Source organism: Oxyura jamaicensis, chromosome Z (genome assembly GCF_011077185.1).
Source record: "Oxyura jamaicensis isolate SHBP4307 breed ruddy duck chromosome Z, BPBGC_Ojam_1.0, whole genome shotgun sequence".
Taxonomy (NCBI): domain Eukaryota; kingdom Metazoa; phylum Chordata; class Aves; order Anseriformes; family Anatidae; genus Oxyura; species Oxyura jamaicensis.
Genome location: NC_048926.1, coordinates 20,669,295 through 20,686,457, shown reverse-complemented (window position 1 = coordinate 20,686,457; position 17,163 = coordinate 20,669,295). Strand labels below are relative to the sequence as shown.

General features: G+C 37.4%; 1 protein-coding gene across 1 annotated transcript in view; it reads left to right on the top strand.

Moving 5' to 3' along the window:
* The window catches only part of PDE4D (phosphodiesterase 4D), a 651,373-nt gene that overhangs the window by 173,078 nt on the left and 461,132 nt on the right, over window positions 1-17,163 (top strand). The window contains exon 3 of the mRNA XM_035310825.1: window positions 2,253-2,488. Within this exon, the coding sequence (XP_035166716.1) occupies window positions 2,253-2,488 (236 nt within the window). The remainder of the gene's footprint in view (window positions 1-2,252; window positions 2,489-17,163) is intronic.

Below are 17,163 nucleotides of genomic sequence, written 5' to 3'. Positions count from 1 at the left end.
AAGGTCGCCTGGGAAAAAGCTTTTGATGGTGTTGGGGTCCATCATTGCTGGTTGCTTTTCAGGTACCACCTCCTAAGAGCACCTCCTAAGAGCACAGGCAAAGGCAATTCCAAAATGTTTTAATTCAAGCAGAAGGCTGTTTTGGCTGAGCAGAAACCTTCTCTCAGAGCTTAGGTGGAAAAAGAAAGCGTACGGCCACTGGAGGTGAGGTCGAGTGACATGGGAGGACAGCAAAGATGTTGTTTGTCTTTGTAGGGAGAAAATTTTTTTAGCCAAAGCTCAATTAGAGTTGAAGCTGGCCAGTACTGTGAAGGACAATAATTTATTTCTTTATTTTTATTTTTTTAATATGTTAAAAGCAAAAGCAGGACCAGAGAATGTATTGATACATTACTTGATGAGGATGGTCACCTCACAAACAGGGACATGGACAAAGCAGAGACATTTAATGCCTTTCTAACCTCTATCTTCAACACTGATAATGGGCTCAGAAAGCCCAGGTGCCCTCAATTGGCAAGCATGCCTACAGTAATGATAAACTTGCTGTTTATCATTGAAGTCCTGAAATTGTGCAGGACTTGCTGCTTCAGCTGAGGGCCTGATGGGATTCTTCCCACGATACTCAGAGAGCTGGATGATGTCATTGTAAGACATCTCTCAATTATTTTTCAACAGTCTTGGGCATGTGAAGAGGTCTCAGTAGACTGGAAGCTGGCAGATGCTGTTCCAATTTTCAGGAAGGGCAAGAAAGAAGACCCTGGTAGTTACAAGCCTGTCAGTCTCACTTCAGTGCCTGGCAAATTTATGGAAAAGTTATTTAGGGAATTACTTAAAAATACCTGAAAGACAACACAGTCATTGGTCACAGCCAACACAAGTTCACAAGGGGAAGGTCCTACTTAACAAACTTAATTTCATTTTATGACAAGGTTACTCAAGGGAAGTCAGTTGATGTAATCTTTTGGGATTTCAGCAAAGCTTTTGATACACTTTCTTAGAGTATCCTGGAAAAAAAATATCCAGAACACACCTGTATAAATAAGTAATGTGATGGGTGAAAAATTGGCTGATGGGTTGGGCTTAAAGGGTTATAGTAAATGGGGTTAACATCAGCCTGGCAGCCAATCACTGGTGGGATTCTGCAGCGCTCCATTTTAGGGCCAGTTCTCTTCAGTGTTTTCATAAATGACTTGGATGCAGTACTTGAAGTTATACTGAATAAATTTGTGGATGAATATAAATTGGGAAGGAGCTGTTGACTCCCTTGAGGATAGAGAGGCATTGCAGAGAGATCTTGACAAATTAGAGGGCTGGGCAGTCCCCAGCAACGTGAAATTTAACAAGAGTGAGTGCCAAATTCTGCAACTGGGAAGGACAACTCTGGAAGTAAGTACAGACTGGGGGACAAGAGGCTGGAGAGCAGTCCCACAGAGAGGGGGTTTTGGGGGTTCTGGTTGATGGCAAGTTGCACATGAGCCAGCGGTGTGCCCTGGCAGCCAAAATAGCCAACTGTACCATGGGGAACATCAAGCACAGCATTGCTAGCCAGTCAAGGGAAGCAATTGTCTCGCTCTACCCTGGTGCTGCCTCACCTTGAGTACTGTATGCAGTTTTGGCACTACAGCATAAGAAGGACATAAAACTATTACAGAGTATCTACAGGGAGAGTTACAAAGATGTCAAAGGGTCTGGAGGGCAAGATGTATGAGAGGCAGCTGAAGTCACTTGAGAGGAGATAGGACGAGGCCTCATGGTGGCCTGCAGCTTCCTCATGAGGGGAGCGGAGGGGCAGGTGCTGAGCTCTGCTCTGTGGGGAGAGTGACAGGACCAGAGGGAACGGCATGGAGCTGGGACAGGGGAGGGTCAGGCTGGGGGTTCTGCATACAGAGGGTGGTCGAGCACTGGGACAGGCTCCCCAGGGCCCAGGTCACGACACAACCTGCTGGACTTCAAGGAGGGTTTGGACGATGCTCTCAGACATGAGGTCTGATTTTTTGGTGGTGCTGTGTGGAGCCAGGAGCTGGACTCAGTGATCCTTGTGGGACCCTTCCAACTCAAGATATTCTATGATTCTATGAACTTTTTTATAGTATTTTTTCACTTTTTTGCTTTTCCTTAACAATGATAGCGAAGTGTAACATTTATAAGAAACAAGTTTATGGAAAGGAATTAAAGGGGCAATTAAATTGACATTATAGGTGTTTTCTTACATGATTTTTTTTTTTATATTATTTTTTTTTACCTGATAATAGGTTTCAGAAGAAACTCTTCATCACCGCAGTGAAGAGGAAGAGACTTTCCAGGGAATGGAGCCCTATCTTGTGCGGAGATTATCATCCCGCAACATCCAGCTTCCCCCTCTGGCTTTCAGGCAGCTAGAACAGGCAGACTGGGATAAAAAAAATGATACTGAAACTATTCCAAGACCTACAACTCTTCCACTGAGGATTCCTCCTCTGATTGCCATTACATCTGCAGAATCCAGCAGGTAAGGTCCAGGAATTTCTTTTTGATTTTGCATTTTCACTGGTAATTGCAAGGCAGTAGATGCTGCTTCTAGGACAGAAGTTTATTTTCTATATTCCTTTAATAAAGATATGAAAGTCTAATGTTTTTTTGAGAGATGAATACAATGTCATTTAGTCAGGGTTCAAAGAGAGATTGGTGTCTTGATTTTTTTGTTTGTTTTGTTTTGTTTTATTATGTTTTCTTTCCATGGAGGCAAGATTGGTCTGAAATCTGGAAAAAAAAAAACAAGTGTAGAGCCAAGGTAACAATTCACATTGCTGGTCTTTCTGAATTTCAAGATATTGGTCTTCGAAACTTGAATTGTATGTGGGTTGCCCCATATAAACTGTGAAATACCCGGGAGGTACTGGAGAGATTTTGGTACCTCTAGGAACACTGAATGAAAAAAAGTATGTAAGGTCCTGATGTGGTAGAAGGTCAGATAGCAGAGTGAAAAATAAATACGTATGCCCTATGAAAAAGTCTAAGTGATTGTTGATTTCTGGAAACTGCAGTTGTTTGTGAGGCTGGATTCAAATGTGCATTAGAAAGAGTTTAATGGCTATTCAAATAAATAACAAACCCAAAACATACTGGTTATTATGGATAGCTATCTGCTGTACTCAGAGATTGATGTCCTCTGAGAGGCTTCTCTGCATCTAAGAATGTTGTGGGCATTAGAGACATTAGAGATAACTTTGTATTCTGCTTATGGCTTCTATTCCTATGGTTGATAGAATTTGTTCTGAAACTGGACAAAAGCAACATTTTCCATGGGTAAGTTTATTTCTGAGAGTAGCAGAGAAACAGCAGATCTACAGACTATTGAATGGAGGTGCCAGGCTGTTTAAACAAACAAACAAAGCAAAACTGAACACAACAGCAGAAGCAATTATAATTTTTATGTTTCTTGGTAATATACAATCTCTAGCTCTTATGATTCTTTCTTAGCTAAAGAGCAATTATGCTGTTACAGGAAGAATATTATTTAGGAAATTAAATTTAACTGAATGTTTAGAACCATTTTTCAGTTGTTAGCTCTCTCAAGCAGCTCAGCGTTTCCCATTTACGTGCTCGTAATGCCAGCAAAACAGCTGAGTAAAGCCATCCTCTTATCAAGGCTTTTCGTCTGCATGAAACTATACAAATTTAGGGGACCTAATATGTGTGTGGATGTACAGCTTATCTCCAGCATCATTGAATGCATGGAAATAAGTAGCTGAGAACTGGAAACCAAAGTGAGGGTAGGAGACAAGAAGATTCTGTTTTCAGTGGATAGGCGAGCTATTAAGTCCTAGAAATTGATTTTAAGAAGGAAGAATTTCACTGCTAAAGACACTGTAAATTACAAATACATATTTTTAGAGGAAGACACTTAAAAATCCCAAAGATATCACTATGAAGCATCTCATACTGTGAATTAAGTACCTGGAATGTATAAAACTAAAAACAATGACTGTGGATTTTGTTTTAAAAATAACATGTGCATTCTATTCCTAAACATACACTCTATTTTTCTTTCTTTTTATCTTTATGAAGTGTCAGGATTGTTTCTGTTTTTATACTAGCTTTGTATAAGGATGAACTACACTAATTTAAATGAAGTGGGTTATTTAAAAACAAAACAGAGCAGAATAGATGAAAATCAAAAAGTAAATATTCAGAAATGTTTTTCTCAGTCTTTCACACTTCATAAATGTTTACTGTTACTTAAGGGGAGGCTTCACAGTTCTTTTCTTTTCTTTTCTTTTCTTTTCTTTTCTTTTCTTTTCTTTTAATCCTTCTAATTTCTTTCTACACTTCAGGGTGTTATTGCACCTGATTCTGATTTTTTCATCCAGGTTTAACAGAGAGGCTAATAAAGATTATCATTAAGATGAAAGATTCATGTCTTATATTTTCACATGTAAGTTTCACGTGTAAGATTGCTAACATGATTGCTAACATTTGAAACTCATTTGTTTGACAAATCATTGGTAAGAAAACTTACAGTATTTGATCTTACCTTCTTTATAACAAATATTTTAAAGACAGTTTACTTTCCTCTGTATTTATTTTGCCCAGTAGCCACAGCTTCAGCTTTGATCATAATATAAATACTTGCTTGAATAAGTTTGATAACATAAATTTTATTTCTTCCTTCAGATATTTGGATTTGTCTTTTATTTTGTCCATAATGTATCACAGTTGGGTTTTGATTCTTCTGTCCTCTTAAGACATGTGACTGCCATAATATGATGCAAAATGTCATGTTAATTGGATGTAAACTCCAGAAATGGTGTATCTTATACTTTGAGACTTCATTAAAGAGCTATTTGAACACAAAAAGTTATGTTGGTGTTAAGATGTTGTTAGGAAGACTACAGCAGAAAAATACAAAAAACACATCTTCGTGTTTCACTTAGTTATCTGTAATGCCATATACATAGTGTCTCTTCTTACAATTCTATTGGGTTGGATGGAATCCAACAAGGATATTGAAAGAGCTGGCAGAAGTGCTCACCAAGCCACCTGCAATCATTTATCAATAGTCCTGGCTAACTGGTGTTGACCAGTTTTGTTTAATATTTTTATCAATGATCTCGATGAGGGGATTGAGTGCAGCCTCAGTATGCTTCCAGATGACACACTAGGTTGGGCAGTAGTGTTGATCTGGTTGAGGCTAGGATGGCCCTGCAGAGGGATCTTGATAGGCTAGATTGATGTGCCATGTCCAGTTGCATGGCATTCAACAGGGCTAAATGCTGGGTACAACACTTGGGACATAATGACCCCTTGCAGCAGTACAGGTCTGGGGAAGAGTGGCTGGAAAGTTGCCTGGCAGAAAAGGACCTGGGTGTGCTGGTCAACAGCCCGATGGACATGAGACAGCTGTGTGTTCAGCTGGCTAGGAGAGCCAACAGCCTCCTTGCCTGCACTAGAAGCAGTCTGGCCAGCAGGAGGAGGAAAGTGATTGTCCCTGTGTACTCTGTCCTGGTGAGACAGATGGCACCTTGAGCACTGTGTTCATCCTGGCGCCCCTCACTACAAGACGGGCACTGAGTTGGTGGAACACGTAGAGAGAAGAGTAGCAAAGCTGCTGAGGGCCTCAGAAACAAGACCGATGAGGAGAGACTTAGGGAGCTGGGGCTGTTTAGCTTGGAGAAGAGGAGGCTGAGGGGACACCTCATCACTCTCTACAGATACCTGAAAAGAGGTTGCAGTGAGGATGTTGTCAGTTTCTTTTCTCAGAAGAGAAGTGATAGGACATGGTGAAATGGCTCAAGTTGCACTAAAGGAGGTTTGAATTGGATATCAGGAAGAATTAATTCACAAAAAGGATCGTTAGGCATTGGAACAGATTGCCTGGGGAAGTGGTAACTCATCATCCCTGGAGTTATTTAAGAGATGCACGGATAAGGCACTTAGGGATATGGTTTACTGATGGACTTGTCAGTGTTAGATTGTTGGCTGGACTTGATGATCTTAAGGGTCTTTCTAACTGGATTCTATGCTTTTATTATTTACCTATTATTTGCTAAAACATAATTTATGAGAGATTATTATAATTGTACAACATAAGATTTATTTTAAATTGCTTTAGTATTTTGTATATACAACTGAAAGAGTATGTATTAGTGTGTTGATGAAGCTCTTGGGAGCTGCAAGAATGATGTATGAAATAGTCTTTGAATTGTCTTTTTGTCTTTTCTGCAGTGTTATGAAATATTTAACCTTTGAAGTGTCTTTTCTGCAGTGTTCCATCTTCCCTGATATATTTTTGTTCCTTAAATTAAGCAGATGGTGGGGATAGATTAGATAGGCTCTGTACTGTTTAAAAACTTTTTTGCTGTTGTTTTGTTTTGTTTTGTTTTGTTTTAAAGAAGAAATCAGAACTCTTTGCACTGGAAATCAGACCCAAACTTGATCTAAAACTATATGATTTTTTTTTCTTTCTGCCATTTAGAGATGAACTTCTAGTTTGTAATTACAGCAGATTGTGAACCAACCATTACACTTTTTAATATCTGGTTTTGAGAGGAAATATTAGAAAGATGTTATTAGCATCATCAGTGTAAGTTTGATACTATAGCTGTACAGACTAATGGTCCTAATTTCAAACATAATGCATCTTAATGCCTTCCGCTTGATTGCATTGTCTGTATCCTATCAGAGCGAAAATTCAAAGATTAGATTTTTTCTTCTATACTCAGGGTAAGAAATTAAAAAAATGTTAAAGAACTGAAATGTAGGAATCCTAACCCATAATTGTGCAGTTATTTACTCACTATACTAGGAAAGTATTTTTAAAACAACAGCTTTGTTATTGTTTTAAGGACCTGTGTGTTATAGAGAGATGATAAAAGTAGATTGGACCTTAGAAGTGTAATGTACTTAAAATACAAGCTGGGAAAAATCTGGTCTTCAGATTTATTTATTTGCAACTTAGTAGGGTAGTGTATGTAGTGAAAATAAGTGGGAACTATGGTTTACACAGTGCTGAACTAGAAAAAACAAAACAAAACAAAACAAAACAAAAAACTATTACATTTGTTTTTGAGCTTAGTATCTCAGAGTTCCTCTCTGGGCTACCAAGCTGTAACTCTTCTTAGGCAGCTTCTCCTAAGTCTAAGCTGTTTTCAACAGTGGCTGTGTTTCCTGACTCACCTGCCAGTTAAGAACAGCAAACAATAGCACAGTAATTCTTAGCACTTTTATTGCACATAACTTTATTTTAAAACCATTATAAGCATAAGCTAATCTTCATGTTACTTTCAGGAGATCAGGTATCACTACCTGCAATTTTATCTTCATTTTATGTATAGGAAAACATGCACAGAGGGATGGTGCAACTGGCCAAGGCTACAGAGCAAACCAGTAACAAAGCTCTGAACAGAAACTCAAGAGCTTTTGGTTCCTGGTTTTTGTCTAGTCTATACTACCTGCCACAGGTAGTATAAAAAAAAAGTATAAAAGTAGTATACTATAAATATAGTATATACTAATACTAATACTACTAAATATACTAAAATATAGTATACTATACAGGTAGTATAAAAAAAAACATCACAGAAAAGCCTCACAGTTACCACAAACTTTAGAAATAATATGGTAAGGAAAATTTTACTGATGAGGTCTGAGGAGGTGTTTAATTGTTATTAGTGGAAGTTAAATACCTAACTGTTGTTATGTATCTGGACTCATACTAAACTAAATTGGTACCACACTGACTCAGTCTCATAGAACTCTGACGGCAGTATCTGTTACAAACAAAAGCATGGTAAATTAGTGTGGAAAGTCAGCATTACAGCATTAGTCAGCATTTAAGCTCAGATCTAACGTGGGGAAGAATCAGTGGGAAGTTGTGAGGCCAAGTGGATGTTTGAAGCCATCATGTTTTGTGGTATCCAAGCCTTGACTTCTAAGAGAGTCTTTTGTTCTGGTGACTAGTGTCAACAATTCCTATGCGGCTATGTGTATTCCGAAGTCATTTTTAGAACAACTTAAAAACAATTCTGTTGGTCAAGATTTGCATCAACTAGGTGCTGGAGGGGGCTCCAGCCCCCACCAGAAAAGGCGGCTGCTACCATACCAGAATGCTTGCTTTACAGTCATTCTTAATACTTTGGGAAGACTTCAGATTTCACGCTTATCTCCTACCCCCTCAACCCCCGGAGAAAAAGATTATTTTAAGCTGTGCCTAGCATTATTCAGATACTTTAGAACTGATGTACTGGTAGACTATGGAAGACAGCAAGTACTGCCTTCAGTCCATCATTAGCCAGGTTGAAATCCTTTTTAAAATTCATAATTTTGATTAGAAAATTTCATTACTCTTTAAAATAGGCAGTTCAGATTGGGTATTAGGTAAAGGTTCTTCACCATGATGGGGGCTGGGCACTAGAATAGGCCCCAAGACTGTTGGTGTTCAAGAAGCATTTGGAAAACACTGTCAGATATATGGTTTAACTTTTAGGTTGCCCTGTGTAGAGTCAGAAGCTGAATTCAATGATCCTGGTGGGTCTCCTCCAGCTTCTCATATTCTATGAAAATGTCTAAAACTTAGAGCCTAAAGTCTGAAACTTACAGCCCCCTTTGACTGCTAGGTTATCTAATTAGCAGATAACGTTTGAGATAAACTTTTAAAAAGTCAGGTAAGAACACATAGTACTCTGATGTTAGGTTATTTTGCCTTTGCTGAACTTTATATGTTTCCTGTCATAACATTCTTACAGTTTGCCAATGTCCAGTGAAAGACAGCCCTCCAGTGTGTAAAATACTTGTACCATTCTAGTGTCATCTACAAACTTGCTTGGCGTGCATGAAATCTTTCTGTCCTGGTATATGATAAAGTTGTCAGTCTGGCTCCAGAACTGACTCCCAGAGAACTCTGTTCTTACCAAGCTTCTGCTTTTATTTGGAGCCACTGCCCATTATCATTTGAATCTGATGGTCCAACTAGTTTATTGTCTGCCTTGTGGTCCTGTTCATCTAGTCCATATCTTTCCAGCTTGGCTACAAGGTTTCAGTGAAAGATTGTAAAAAACTTTGCAGCTGCTCTCTTGTCTTTCACAGAGACAGGAGTTCATGAAAGAGAATTAGGTTCATCACATGTGATTTGCCCTTTGTAAATTTATGCTGACTGTTCCCAACCCCTCCTTGTCCTTTATATGCTTGGAGTTGACTTCCAAGAGGAGTGTCTCAATATTTCTCTCAGGGTCTGAGATGAGGCCTGTAGTTCCCTGGGTTGTCTTCTTCTCCCTTTAAAGATGGTCTTACCATTAGACCTTTTCAGGTAACTAAGGACCTCCACTGAGCACTTCAGCTTTTGAAAGATGATAAATAGAACATGACTTCACAAGGACACCGACCAGCTTTGTCACCACCATTGGATACCTCCCACCTGGTCTCAGGAACTTGAACAGTTTACTTAAGCAGAACCTAACTTGATCTCTCCCTACAGTGGATGGTACCCTCTACTCCCTCAAACATCCCTCTAGTGAAAGTGACCTGGAAGGCCTGAGAGCAGACCTTGCCAGTACAATAAGGCAAATAAGGGTTTGAGTACTTCATCCATGACCTTCATTACTTGGTCACCTGCCCTGTTCAGCAGCAGGCCCACATTTTCTTTTGTTTTCCTTTTGCTTTTCATGTACTTTTTCTGTTGCCCTTCATCTCTATTGCCAGGTTCATCTCTGGCTGAGCATTGACTATACTAATTGTATTCCTGAAAAGCCAACTGATACTTCCATTTTCCTCCTTGGAAATATGTGTCTACTTGTACCTCCTGTACTTCTGCCTTTTGTATCTTGGCTCAGTCAGAAGTTTCCTAATCAGCCAAGTTGGCATCCTGCTGTTGTTTCTGAGCCTTTAATCACAGTATATCCAGCATACTACAGGAAAGTGAATCACTGGCTTGTAGAAAGAGCTGACTATGTAGGATTTTTATGATAAAATATTATTTTAATTTTCAATTATTATTTCATTCATAATAGATTTGGTAATTTGACTAGACTATCTTCTCTGTTTTTGCATTTGTATAATTTGGTGCTCATGTATGTTAAAGAGAGTAAGACTGTCTTCTTGTTTCATAGATGATTTTACTGTTAATTTAGAGACTGGTCATTTGCTGAGTGATCTCTTTAAATCATTCTTCCTGATGATTCTTTGTAGTCTAATGTTTTCATTCACATGTTGCTCACTTATCATGCTTAGTTGCTTATTGTTGCCAAGGCCTAAAGCTGCAATGGCTCACTCTGCAGGGAAAGCTCAAAAAATAAAAGGTTGCAATTACAATTGCTCAGAGTTGCAGTGAGGTAGGGGAATGCAGGGAATTCATTAAAATCAGCTTTATTTCTGTACTCTAAGTGGAAGAGATTAAGAGGTTTATACTCTGCAGGTACTGTCTCTTTTTGAGCAGTTAACTAGAATAATATTATATTTATTAAAATATTTCTTTGGGCAATCAGCCAAACCCAAGGCCATATGCAATGTTTGATACAGTATTGGAAATGCACTGTAAAAAGAAATCCTTAACAAAATAATGTCTTAATGTGTACTTTTTCATTATGTCGTAGAAATGTCAATTTAGAGATGACAGAAGAAATAAGGATCGTTTATGCAATTAGACGGATATGCAGTTTTCCTTACAAGGATTTTTTCGTGTTGGAAATTGTCTCTAGATTACATTCAATGTTAAGACATATTTTGAGGTCTTCATAATCTACATTTCAATGATCCCTACCACAGTGCTTTATAAATACGAACAAGAAACCTACTGGGCTCTCACAGGCACATAAAGCTGAGGGAAAGATGGGAATCACTTGCAAAGGTGAATCCAGCCAGCAGCTGCAGGTGAATCCTGCCCTTAGTATAATTCCATCCAAGCTGTTTTAGCCAGAACTAGAACAGTGAAAATATAGAGCCCAGCAGCTCAAAGCCACCTCCCATGGTTGTGCACAGAATGTTCCTTAGCATTTGAGGAGCCAATGCATACCTGGGAGAGAGAATCAAAGTAGAAACATACTAATTCTGAGCATAGTCACTGTTCTATCATACAAGTGGTGTATTTTCTCACAGGTTCCTCCTCTAAACAAAATGATTCCCAGGCAAAGGATCTGGGCTATGGTGTAAAACAAGTTGTTTTCAGCATATTCCTTGCCTCTCTTGCTTCAGTACAATCCTGTGTGGAGACAAGGTTATTATTACACAACCTAACAATTGATTACAAGATTGAAAATAAAATAAGATGCTACTTTATAGCCTCAATATATTTATAACTTAAAACATACCTGGCTAAGGAAATAACCTGAAAAGGAACTTGTTGGATGTTAGTTTACTTGGGAAGGTGTGCCCGTCAGCTATGCCTGCCCTGTTTTTTCTATTTCTATAAGGTACCTGCTTGTGGCCGGCACAGGCTACAAGATGTGTGCCAAAAAGATAAGGTTCTTGGTCTAGATAAGTATGGCCATTCTGAGGTAAAATAGATTGGAAGAGTTAGTATTTTGAACAGGTTTTTTTGTTTTGTTTTGTTTTGTTTTGTTTATTTTTGATGTTACACGGAAGTGATCTGCAATATATTTTTCACAAACAGGGTATAATGTTAATTATTGCTGACATAAGGCATATATAGAAAGACAGATAAGATATTCCTCTTAAAGGTTAATATTAAAAAAATTGATCATTTTTATTTTTTTCTCATATTTTCCTCTTATGTATGCAACTAAATTGTGTGAGTACAAATTGTGTGAGTACAAATTAAGAATTACATATTTGTATCTTTTGAACGTAACATTTCATATTATTAGCACATGATGCAGTTAATGCAGATTCCAAATCTCACTTTGGAATTTGAACATTTAACACCTTTGTGGGCTGATAAGTAAAAGATTACAAAATGTCACATCCAAATATATATAAAATATTTAATATAGTGCTGATAAGACCTTTTGTTTGAAGAATTACACACTGTTGGAATAGAATGAATATTTTATATTGCAACAGTTTATTTTGCAAAATGTTATTTTATTAAATGAGCAGCAGTTTTTGCTGAAACTTTATTTGGAGGAAAAAGTACTCTGTATTCTTAAAGATGGAATTTTGATGTAGAAAGAGAAAAAAAATAATCAGAGAGCTGAAAATTAGTAGTGTTCCAGACTGGAACACAGAAGAATCAATGGGATTTTCTGGAAACAAGAGAAAGTTGTTTTATTCACAATTGTAATCAAAATGATACTTTGAAATCATCAAGCATAGAAAGTGATTTCTTCATATATAATTTACATCAAGTGTACTGACTTTTTTTTTTTTTTTTTTTTCTGTTTCTATTCTAAGCCATCTCTGCTTCTTTTAAACAACTTAGTTATAGTTCTCCTTTTGACTTTAAATGAAGGCTAGACAGTCCTCTGAAATGTAAACAGATCAGAGCCTCTTGATACTCGTATACAATAATTGGTGCTTTCCTTAACACAGCCTCCTTTAAAAGCAATAGCATCTATAAAATGGAGATAACAGGAAAGGACTTTAACTTGCAAAATTATATAGGCAGATTAATTTTTAGTTCTTGTTACAGCAAAGAAAATAGAACAGTGAAGTAATGAAAGGCTGTAATTCTGTTTTTACCTCTTTCCCAACATTGAGCCAATTTTATGAGATGTTTTTCACAGGACTGTTGCTGGAACTTCTGAGTAAAAAGCAAAAATGTGAGCCTTATCAGAGGATCTACTCTATGAGCTAGAGCAAGATCTGTTTGACTGCTATTACTTTCAAGAAAGTAAGTTTCTTTGCAATCGCAAGTAATGGCTATGTAATGGTTTCATTCTGTTCTTTCTTGCCATATCCCTTCTAAACTATAATTTTCTTTAATTCAAAAGTAACTCTGGTCTTTTTTTCTGGTATAGGTGACAGGGTGATTAAATGCAACAGTTTGACAATGAGAACTGTCTGAATAGGTGGCATCAGAATCTCATAGACTCTACAATAAAAGGTTTCATTATGGTAGTCTATGGCCTTATCAGTTCTAATGTGTTAGAAATATCTGTATGTCCCTAGCAGGAAGGAACAGAAAACAAATGCGTTTTTTGATTTTTATTCTTAAGTATGATCTGAAATTCATTGAACATGCAGAAATTGAGACTTTTTCAATAGGAGCAAGTCAGTAGTTTGGACTTTCAGCTCTTTTTATCTGGTGTTATACTAGAGCAATAGGATTTTTATGACATCTTAAACACTGTCTGAAAAGTTTGAGGGGGTGTGGCTTTCTCTGACTGCAGCCTTCCTACAACATTTCCTTCCTTAGTTTCCTTCTGTTACTCTGTCATAGTTCATGACCTTTCTGCTCTGAAGTTTACATCTTTCTAATGCTTAAAGGTATTTATAATAATCTCTGACACTCTCCAAAACATCTGTTTGTCATACATAATCTGCTTTTCTTGGTCTATCACAACATAAGATTTACCTTTTTTACTTATTATTTTTGCAACTATTCTTTGTGTTCAGTGAAAGATATGAGTTCAATGTGTTTTGGAATTATTACAACTGGACACATGCATGGCTGATGGAAAATGCTGAGTAAAGAATGTATAGAGTAATTTATACAGTACTGTCTCAAGTAATGTATATGATATACAGTATTGTGGTTTCTGAGACATTTTATGAAATTATAGAAACTTTTACACAATTTTGGAAAAAAAATTATCAACTTTTCCTTGGGTAACTTACATACACATATGAATAGCATATTTTTATCTATGCAGAGAGAATAAGATATTTCAATAATTAACAGTAAAAGTGGATGTCAAATAATTTTCCTCAAAGGTCTAATCTTATTTTACAATTGCAAAAGTAAAATATTTAAATAATCCTTAGTGCTATTTTTTTTGAGATGCTTCACTTATTATGCATGAATGAATCAGTGGCAATTACTCCTCTTCATCAAATTCAAATGTGTAATTGTGCTTTTTGATTCACAGATCACTTAATATAAATCTGGACAATAACTATACTTTTGTCATCTTTATGTTTGATATTAAAATTTATTGATAGAGAATATGCTTGCAAAGCCTGATTGTTCTGCAAATAGAGATGGTGGCAAAACCTTGTTTAATTAAGTGGGGGCAGGATGCGGCCTACACAGAGGTACTAAAAGCTGTGTGGGAGAATAATGTAAAGTCATCAGCAGCCGGGGGTTTCCTCTGGAGACTGCTGTGTAAATTTAACTTTAATTGAAAAGAGAGAAAAAAATGATTTTAAAAGAGTCTCTGTTAAGTATAAATGAAATGTTAGCTTAAAATAAATCAAAAATTAAAAAAAAAAAAAGAATTACAATATTTTTTGCAGTAGAGGAGGAAATTACCCAAAATGAAGGAGGGATAAACAAAGCCTATAAATTCCCAGTATCAAAATAATAGCATAAAATGACCAACATTGTTTTCTCTGATTGTTTAAAAAAACTGTAAGCACTTTATTAAAATGCTTGTATTTCAGATGATTGTCTGATTTCCTGGATAAACTTTTAGTCTAGTTTAGTTGTACTCTGTCTAGTCTAGTTGTACTCGGTCATATTTTTTTAAAGATGAGTTAAAATAAGTAGTAGTTGCTAGCCTGAAAAGAGCTGCATCACTGTTGCTGCATTTTTTTGGGATTTCTGTTATAGTACTGAGTAGAAGTCAAGCATCCTGAATCCCAGGAGAAACGTAAGTGGCATTTCAATTACAGGCTACACTGCAGCTCTGTTATTCCTTTGTTACTGTTGGAAATACATGCTTGCCCTTATACAGTTCGTTCTGACAAATGTGAAATCTGCGTTTTCCAAGTAAGCTAAGGAATTGCTAGGAGCTGGTAGACATAGCAGTTTCCACTAGATTTGAGGACAGTCACTCCAGTATTAGGTTATTTTGCCTATCTTCAAGACACCCTGAATTCCCATTTGGAAAAAAAAAAAAATTAAAAAAAAGAGACAGAAAGAGACAGAGAGACAGAGAGACAGAAAGAGAGACAGAAAGAAAGAGAAAGAGAGAAACGCCTTGTGTCAAGGGTAATAAACTGTGCATAGAGTATTACTGAAGTAACACAGAGTACCAAGGAGCTATAATAAGGATATGTAAAGGATGTGGTTAAAATTATTTAAGTTGTCATAATTCATGTTTTGTATAGCCTTTTCCACAGGAAAGATCAAGACTTGTATCATGCTATATAGTTGCATAGCTACTTAAAAAGAAATGTCTAGTATCTGATGTACTTGATTAAGAATTAAGAGGATTTGTCACAAATATTAACTTACTGAAGAATGCAAAAAGTATGAAAAGGTAGCATACATAAAAGAAAATAAAGCAGGCATACTGTTGTTGAGTGATAGAAGAGTATGAACTTACATTAACTTCACTTAGAGGATATAGTTGGGTTTTCTTGATGATTTCAACTGTAACTATTTAATGTTCTCTATTTATGACAGCATTTACTGTCAGCTGTTTTTTCATTAATTAAAGCAGTAAGTGTATTATGATTCCATAGTCAGTCAGTACTACATCTCAGTCAGAGTAATCAAGAAGTATTGAGGTGGTGGTTTTCCCTTCAGCATTAAATAAATATTAGCTATCCATCATGAATAAGATCCAAACCAGATGACTTCATTGCCTAAATGATCAGTGGCACTTCAAGATCAGCCCCGATCTTGATTCCCCGATTCCCTGAAATACAACCTGTTTGCTGGTTTGCAGAACTGGAGGACAGAACTTATTGCTCCATATTGTGTGAAAACCTGGCAGGATGAGCAAGAAGAGCCTGTACTTAATTTATGCTGTAGTAGATATTGAAATATTCATTGCTTCTGTGCCTGACAAACTTGGTGGCCTTCTATTATTGGGGTATAGAGTTGGTGAATAAGGGAACAGCAAGTGCTATCATCCTCCTGAACTTGTGTAAAACATTTGACAGTCCTGCATGACATACCTGCATGACATACAATGGGGATGACATCGATTTGAAGGATGGACCACCAGGTAGATGGGGAATTGTCTGGATGATTGCACTCAAATAGCTGCAGTCAATGGTTAAATATTCCAGTGGAGAGTAGTGATGAGTGGTGATTAGCAGTCTGTACTGGGACCAGCAATATTTATCATCTTTGTCAGTGACACGGACAGTGGGATTGACTGTAGCTTCAGCAAGATTGCCAATGACTTGAATTTGACACTGTCCTCCTTTATAACCTTGTCTCTAAATTGGAGAGATCTGGATTTGATGGACAGACCACTTGCTGGGTAAAGAAATGGCTGGATGGTTGCACTGAAAGAGTTATGGTCAATGATTTAGTGTACAGGTGGAGATCAGTAATGATCAGTAAAGTGTTTCTCGGGGGTAGGTACTAGGACGGGCACTGTTAATCATCTTGGGTGGTGACACAGACATTGGATTGTGTGCACCCTCAGCAAGTTTGCCAATGACACCAAGCTGTTGACACCAAGCGTCAACACGCTGGAGGGAAGGGATGCCATCCAGAGGGACTTGTACAGGCTTGAGAGGTGGGTCCATGTAAACCTTAGAAACTTCAACAAGGCCAAGTGCAAGGTTCTGCAAGGTTAGGGCAATCCCAGGCAGAAATACAGGCTGGACAGAGAACAGATTGAAAGCATCCCTGAGGATAAGGACCTGGGAGTGTCAGCTGATAAAAAACTCACCAAGAGCTAGCAATGTATGCTTGCAGCATAGAAAGCCAGCTGTATCCCAGGCTGCATCAAAAGAAGGTCACTTCCAACCTAAACCATTCTATGATTCTATGATTCTATGATTCCTAGAAAGATAAAGATAACACAGGTTAAGAAGAGAGTATTCAGGATTTTCAAGTGTATCTTGAAAAGTGTCCTTTTCAAGATTTTCAAGCTGCTGTGCTGTTCATGAGCACTCTGAAGATACTGAATATAAGAGCATTTCTTTCTTTGAAGGTTTCACTATCGAAAAATACCACGACCCAACAAATCTAAACCACCACTGACAAAAATGTAAGGATAAAATCTTACAGGTATCCCCCATTAATCCTGAGATGTTAATCATATTCAAAGAAAAGTGGCTAGGCACTTTTTGTTTCTAGCATCTCTCACCCCATCTTAATCCCTTTTCAAGTACAAATGTTACATCTTCTGATTACACTGGACCTTGTTAGAACAAGCAGTTTGTAGT